We start from the raw sequence: 8,479 nt of genomic DNA, 5'->3' as shown, positions 1-8,479 counted from the left end.
TCAATTTTCAAATAATTCATTATTTCTAAAAATACTATTATTGGTACATCCAGTTGCCGTCTCTACACAAAATTAAACTAAATTAGCATATGCATATGTTAATCTGTATAATTTTGCAGATAAAAATAATTTGCATAACAAGCAAGTGGCCTTGGATTCATTCTCAATGCCACAAAACAATTCAAGTAATACTGATAATAAATTTTCATTTTGTGTGATGTGTATGTGTGCCACATGGTCATGAGTGTGCAGGTATGCTCACTCATGTGCAAATACGCAGAGAATGGAGATCATAGTGTCTTCCTCTAAATCCACCTTATTGCCTTGAGACAGTCTCTCACTGAACCTGAAGACTGCTGTTTTAGCTAGGCTGACTAGCGAGGGAGCTCTTGGGATTTACTGTCTCTGCGCTCTAGTGCTGGGATTACAGGCACACATAGTTGCCTGACTCACTACTTAGGTCCTGGGGTTTCAAACTCATGTCCTCCTACTTGCAGAGCAAGTACTCTTACCCACTGAACCACCTCCCCACCCCCCAATAAATTTTCATTTGAAACTCATTCTTTACTTTAAATCTTTAATTTTTTCATTCAGTCATCCATGTTGTCCACATCCATTGAACACATACTATCTGCTAAAATACGAAAGATTAGAAAAAGTAAAACACATAAGCCTATCTTACAACCATGCAATGCCACATTACAGTGATGACTGAACAAAAACATGACTATTAGCATCCATCATCCATTAAAATCAAGAGTAAGTATTGAGAACTTGTTACTTCAGATTTCTCTCTGAACTGTTCTCTGAAAACTGTTCTCAATGGCTTTGCTCTATCTTTATTGAAGTAGTACATCTAGCATGATATGAGGAAGGAATGAAGAACCTGTCTTGTAAAGCATTTTCCTGTCTGACCCCTACTAACCCAGAACAGCACACTTATCCACAGATAGGTAATATCAATCTAATCCCATCTTCTGTTTACGACATAAATGGAAATGAGAGTATTCATCGCTTCCAACAAATATTCTCGCTTTCAGTGTATGATAATTTCATAATACACACACACATACACACACACATGCACTCACGCACACACATACACACACATACACACATTATTCTTGATCAAGGGGAAGGAAAGGTCATGAGGGATTAAAGCTATGTGTTTACATTACAGGAGGAGTCCAAGACCTAGTAAATTGTTTACACTCTAAACAAGCTGAGAGTTTTAAATAATCTCAAAATAGAAGATTAACTTTGGGGTATAAGGTAAGACTTCATTTGTCTAGAACAGTCTTCCCACCCACACTCTCATTGCCTTTTAAATTATTGATAGGATCAAAAATGTTAAGCCCCTTGCATATACATATGACAAATACTACAGAATTTCAAATGTCAAGAAGGTGAAAACACACCATTATAAAAAAGCACTCATTTCTTTATTATTTCAACAAACTTTTATGAGAGGCCTAAAGATTCAGTTCCAGTTGTAGGCGCTAGAGTAAAGCAGTGAACAAAACAAAGCCACTGTTTACACAAGAACTGCTGCATCTGATAGATGTCATAGACAAAGGCTACATAAATTCAAGCAGAAATTGATTCAGTGAAGAAAAATGGGCACCTTCAGGTCGGAAATTTCAGATGATCAGGAAAGTCTTCCTTGAGAGGAACACTTGCAAAGGGACCATGAAGCGCAAGGTTTGTTACTGAGAAACAATAATTGATAAAATGGATTTACATACTAAGCCAAATGCAGCTGACTTTTACTACATTTTCAGCTACATAAGCAAGCAAATGTACTTTCATCATCCTAGTCTTTAGAATATGAATGATCTGGAATCTACTACTCACCAAACAGCAGGTCTGTTCCAAATTATCAAAATAGGTCAAGAGAAACTGTTTTTCCACATGCCTAGGTAGTTACTTTCCAGGACAAAATAGAAGCCAATTACTAAATGTTTGACAAGGGAATGATTTGAGTTTGCAGTCTGTCACTGTTTACAAGCTGCTTATTCTTACTGTGTTCTCAGTCTCTGAAGAAAGGCACACAAGGATGTTTCAACTTATTTAAAAGTATAAAAAAGCTAGGGGCTGGAGAGGATGGCTCGGCTCTTAAGAATACTGGCTGTTCTTGCAGAAGACCCAGATTCGAATCCCAGCACCCACATGGCAGCTAACAAGTGTCAGTAACTCCAGTTCCAGGAGATCCAACAGCCTCTTCTGTCCTCAGGGGACTTTGCACGATACGGGTGCACTTACCTACATATAAATAAAATAAAAATACATACACATAAAATATAAATAAATAAATAAATAAATATAAAAAAAGCTAAACAAGAAGTAAAGTCTATGAAACTCCTAGCATTTTATTTGCACAAGCCTGGCCCATTGTCGGCACCATTAACACTTCATTATTTCACAGTCCAGGCACCATCCACAGTGATTCCAGATTGGATCTGCAGGAAGCAGTTTGAACTCTACGCCAGAGGGCGCCTGAGGCTTTCCGTAGAGCCTAGGTTTTGGTTGCTCCAAACCTGCTGCGGTTCATCCCCATGGCAACACTACCTGACCCAGTCTGCTGCGCAGCGCACAGAAAGCCGACCAGTGCAGAGTGTGATCCCTGGGCCACGGAAACCGGGTTGTCACAGCGATTATAGGCTGATGCACTCAGGCCACTTTTTACATGGCCCTGAAAAAGAAATTCAGTGGTTTATGGGCCTTAGGTCTATGTTTGATAGCCAGCAAACCTGCCAAGGTAGCCAGCGAACTTCCCAAGGTGCCCTCTATCAAAGACCCCCGCTTTATTGAAGAGTGCGTCAGCCATCACAATGAATGGAGAGGCAAGGTGAACCCCCCTGCAGCCAACATGAAATACATGGTGAGGAAGGAGTCCGGCCCCACCCAGGACAATAAGTTCAAGGGTGGGGAGGGAGAGGTAAAACTAATTTACCAGACCATACATATTTCGTATAAAATTGTGATAGAGAAAATGCACTGTAAAAAAAATGTAAACCACAGGTGAGTTCTCAGAAGGAGGGAATCAGCCTCAAGATCCTCCAGAGGCAATTGGGGTCTTTTTATAACAAGAGAAGTTAGTCGATCTTAGCTCATGATATATCTGGGTATATAAGAAGACATCTCACTGTCTTGTAAAGTGGTAAATTTCAGCAGCATTTATTTGCCTTTCCTGAGACTGAGTAGTTCAGGTGAGACTTCATGGGTTCCTAAGAATTAGGTTCTAAAGGTCTGTGTCAGGCATCACAAGTCACTAAGGCCAAGCAAAAGCAGTCAGGATGGGGGGGGGGGGGGACACGACGGGACAGACAGATCAAATCACTAAGAAGAGATGAAGGGTTTTTATTCTTCTCAAGTGTGTCAGGGCTGAGAAGCAGTATTGGCTCTGGTTGATGCTGATCTGTCACAGGTTTTCAGTGCTATAATGTATAAAATGCTTTTGGAGAGAAGAGGTGATTATTATAAGAGGCTGAAGGTTTGAATATAATGTCGTTTAGAGGTCAATAAGTCCTCTGTGGTGGGAGGCAGTTGAAAATGTTGATGGCAATGGTTGATATCCCTAGACAATACCATCTGGAGCTTAATGGCCCATGTTCTGGAAGATACCAATCAGGTCTGAGAGAGAATTATGGAGATGAGTGGACCCTGGACAGGTAATTACTAGGAAAACCAACTCCACGTGCCTTTCCATAGAAGCCAAACCTCAGAGGTTCTCTCCCAACTCAATTATCCTTAATCTTTTAGCTTCATCTCATAATATTCCCAATTAATTAGCATAGACACAGCATTTCTGTCCCAGAGCCAGGAGGTAGTATATGTTTAAGGCACAGTGGTTTTAAGAGTACCATGGAGTAAAAGTTAACTAATCTTGTCCTGAAAGACGGTAAAAGACCACTGAGATGTAGTCTAGTCCCATAGCTATTTTGACCCAAAAGGTAAATCAATTGAATAGCTTTCTTGGGTCAGGAAACAAAGAAAAAGTGTATTGGGAGGGGTTGATTGTTAGGGACATCTTGGCTATTGAGAGCAATGAAGGCAGTGGTACGGGGCCAGTGCAGTTAGCTGGAAGACCATGATAGGCACCAGACATGGAAAGAAGACCCCTGAGGAGTTAAGGCCCCTGAATTGTGATGTCTAAGTCGAAAAGGGGTAAGTCATTTTAAATGAGGAAAAAAGTACCTAGAAATCAAGACCATTGCAAAGAAGAATTGAAGCATTTGGTGTGGGAGTCCCAAACGTTTTTATTTTCACAGTATAAGTAAACTTTTAGGGATCTACCAATACCCACTGTTGGTCATTAGAGAAAGGGGAGATTTGAAAGACTCTTTGAATTTTTTAAAATTTATTTTTATTTTGTGTGTATGAGTGTTATGCCTGCATGTATGTAAGTACACTCATGTCATGCAGTCCCTGTGGGGACCAGAAGAGAGCATCAGATCCCCTGGCATTACAGTATAAGTAAACTTTTAGGGATCTACCAATACCCACTGTTGGTCATTAGAGAAAGGGGAGATTTGAAAGACTCTTTGAATTTTTTAAAATTTATTTTTATTTTGTGTGTATGAGTGTTATGCCTGCATGTATGTAAGTACACTCATGTCATGCTGTCCCTGTGGGGACCAGAAGAGAGCATCAGATCCCCTGGCATTGGGGAGTTGTTAGCCACCATGTGAGTGCTGGGATTCGAACCCCAGCCTCCTGCAAAAAACAGCTAGTGCTTTTAATTGCTGAGCCATCTGTCCAACCCCTTGAAAGGCTTTTTGAAAGGAGGTACAACCTTTCCAAGGAGACAGTACAAGTATGTGGTCTGGCTTAATCACATTAAGGGGCTTTGGCTTACTGGTTTATCAGATGTGCCATCAGTATCTGCCTGTGAGATATTCAGTTTATCTAAGAGGCCACTAGATGGAATAAGCTACTCTAGAACAGTAACTAAGCAAATGAGAAATGGCAAAGTATCAAACATATAAAACTGGCAGGAATTAATATGCACCTGTAAAAAAACAATTCAACATTAATAGTCTTAATTTCCCAATCAAGAGACAAAGACTAACAGATTGGATGAAAAGACAGGAGCCAACTATTTGTCATATGCAAGAGATGTACTCGAAGTGAAAGACTGGCAAAAGGTATTTCAAAAAATGGAACTAGAAAGTAAGCAAGTGTAGCTTACTAATATTTGACAAAAGAGACTTCAAACAAATATTAGAAGAGATTAGAAGTTCACTTCATATTGATTATAGGAACAATCCATCAAGTAGTATTACAATGTAGACACCAAATATTGGTGTACCTAATTTTATATAACAAACACTACTATGTAAAAGCACAAATTAACTTCAACACAATAATTGTAATTTCAGTACCCCCACTCTCACCAATAAACAGGCCATCCAGAGAGTCAACAAAAAAACATCAAAGTTAAATAGCATTGTAGACCAAATGGACCTAACAGACATCTGTAGAATATTCCACCCAAACATTGCAGAACATACATTCTTCTCAGTAGCCCATTGAACTTTCTCTAAAACAGTACCATTGTTTAAGACACAGAGTAAATCTTAATATAAGAAAACTGAAATAATTTCCTGTATTTTATTTGATCACAGTGGAATAAAAGAAACCAAAAATATCAGAAAATACAGAATATACACAAACTCATGGAAGTTAGACAACACACCATTTAATGGTGAATGAGTTGTTGCTAAAATTCCTTCTGGGAGGAGCAAAATAGTCCAGCACTCTTCTCCCTTGGTCCTTATGGCAAAGTGAGGAATGATTTCACCAAACTGCAGTTTGAAAAACCAGTGAGTTTATTAGGCTTACTTAAGAGCAATGGGTGAGGGGTTGCTTACAGGAGAGAGTACTCCCCACCTAAGATAAGGCATGGACTGTGGCTTCCCAGCAGCCTTACAAAAACGGCGTGAAGGCCTCCCTATGGCTTCCTCTGCTTGTATTCTCTTAGTCCCTCTAAGTGGACCAACTGGGTGGTTGGGAGGTATGGCTCCTCCCCTCCTTTCTTGCAAAGTGTCAACAGTCAAGTTTGTGATGATCCTAGGCAAGCAAATGCAATCAAACTTGGGAAGAAGGCATCTGTCCATAGATTGCCAGCTGAAGGACAGTCCTATGCTACATGAGTCAACAGTGAAATCGGGAGGGAGATTTAAATTTTCCTGTAAATTAATGAAAAAGAAAGTACCCCAACCTGTGGAATGCACTGAAAGTTCTTCTAAGAAATTTATAACTATAAATGTCTACATTTTAAAGTCAGAGAAATATCAAGTAACTTACTGATGCCCCTCAAGGGCTTAGAAAAATAAGAACAGGCCAATAATAGAGAAATAAATAATAAGGGGCTGGAGAGCACAGACTACTCCTGCTGAGGACCCAGTTCCTACCATCCACATAGTGGCTAACAACCATCTGTAATTCCAGTTCCAGGGGCTCTGATGCCTTCTTCTGACCTCCGTGGGCATTGCACATAAAGGGTATACCTACCTACATGCGGGCATTACACTCATATGCATAAAATAAAAATAACAAAATATTTAAAAAGAAAGAAATAATAAACAACAGTAAAAGCTAATGAAATAGAAATGAACAACACAAAGAATCAGCATAAAACTGACTTTTCGAAAAGACAAATGAGACTGACAAGCCCTTACTCAAATTAAGCAAAAGAAAGACATAAAACCCAATTAATAAAATTAAATTCATAAAAAGAAACATTAGAACAGATACCAATGAAATCCAGAGGATCATTATAGCATATTTTGAAAACATGTTTTCAAGTAAATTAAAAAAATCTAGAATGGATTAGCTAATGAAATAGAAATGAACAACACAAAGAATCAGCATAAAACTGACTTTTCGAAAAGACAAATGAGACTGACAAGCCCTTACTCAAATTAAGCAAAAGAAAGACATAAAACCCAATTAATAAAATGTCCAAACTATTCTGCAAAATATGAAAGAGAGGGAATGCTACCAAAACTCATTTTACAAAACAAGTAGTAGAATAATAACAAAAGCAGACAAGGACACACACAAAGATTTCTAGGCCAATCTCCTTAATGAGAATTACTTCAAAAATTCTCAGTAAAATACTTGTAAACTGAATTTGACTACACATGGCTAACCTCATGAGCTTCCAGGGATGCAAGGATTGCTCATCATAAGCAAATCTATAAATGTAATGCAACACATTAAAAAACTGAAGGATGCAAACTACACAGTTATCTCAATAGATACAGAAAACACGTAGTCCCAACATTTGTTCATGATAAAGGCTCCAAGAACACCAGGAGTAGAAAGAATATACCTTACCATGATCAAGGTTATATACAGCAAACCTACAGCCAACAGCATATTAACTAGGGATAAAAATGTATTTCCACTAAAATCAGAAATGTGATTAACAGTTGCCATTTTCTCCACTCTTAATGTAGTCCTTGAAGTGTTAGATAGAGCAATGATATGAAAGAAGATAGGAAAAATCTTCCTCTGTGCAGATAATAGGATCCTTGCACATAAGAGGCCCTAAAGATTACACTAGAAAATGTAAGAATTGATAAATACTTTCTGCGAAGCATCAAGATATAAAATCATAAAAACCAGTAGCTTTCAGGGCTGAAGAAATGTCTCCGTGGGTTAAGAGCACTGGCTGCTCTTGCAGAGGACCTGGGTTTGGTTCCCAGAACCACACAGTGGGTAACAGCCATCCATAACTCCTGTTCCAGGGGATCGGATACCCTCTTCTGACCACTGTGGGTATTGTATGATACAGAAGCACTTGCACACATACAAGTAATACACTCATAAACATAAAATAAAAATGACAAATACAGCTCCTAGCCTGCACTACCATCCTCAGGCCTCTTGGGGTAAGTCTATAGCACAGCTCTCCGCGCCGGGACTCCCTAAGCCACATTCACCCTTCCATCCCTCCGGCCGTTCTATACTCCTAGTCTGGGCCCTGCGCCATTCCTAGTCTTGGGGCCCCAGACACCTGGGGAACCAATACTGATTCCTGATCCTTCTCACCCAGACCAACTCAGTCCCTTTCTTGGGCTCCAGGAGCACTGCTTCTGGTCCTGGCCCCGCCCTCACCGCTCTCTGCTTCCCTGGGCCTACACCACCAGCTAACTCTCCTATCCTCAGGCCTCTTGGGGTAAGTCTATAGTGCAGCCCTCCATGCCGGGACTCCCTAAGCCACATTCACCCTTCCATCCTCCCGGCCGTTCTATACTCCTAGTTTGGGCCCTGCGTCATTCCTAGGCTTGGGGACCCAGACACCTGGGGAATCAATAATGCTTCCTAACCCTTCTCACCCAGACCAACTCAGTGCCTTTCTTGGGCCCCAGGAGCACAGCTTCTGGTCCTGGCCCCGCCCTCACACCTCCCTCTACTTCCCTGGTCCTGGAACCCCCGCCAGCCTCTTTCTGGGGCTGACAGCCTCTTT

The 8,479-nt window shown here is 40.3% G+C and overlaps 1 protein-coding gene across 1 annotated transcript in view; it reads left to right on the top strand.

Moving 5' to 3' along the window:
* The first annotated feature begins 2,686 nt into the window (after nt 1–2,686).
* Glipr1l1 (GLIPR1 like 1) overlaps nt 2,687–8,479 on the top strand; it is a 28,045-nt gene continuing 22,252 nt past the window's right edge. The window contains exon 1 of the mRNA XM_008843385.1: nt 2,687–2,881. Within this exon, the coding sequence (XP_008841607.1) occupies nt 2,687–2,881 (195 nt within the window). The remainder of the gene's footprint in view (nt 2,882–8,479) is intronic.

The sequence above is a fragment of the Nannospalax galili genome, unplaced genomic scaffold, assembly GCF_000622305.1.
Source record: "Nannospalax galili isolate Female #2095 unplaced genomic scaffold, S.galili_v1.0 scaffold720, whole genome shotgun sequence".
Lineage (NCBI taxonomy): Eukaryota > Metazoa > Chordata > Mammalia > Rodentia > Spalacidae > Nannospalax > Nannospalax galili.
This window is presented reverse-complemented; position numbering and strand designations above follow the sequence as displayed.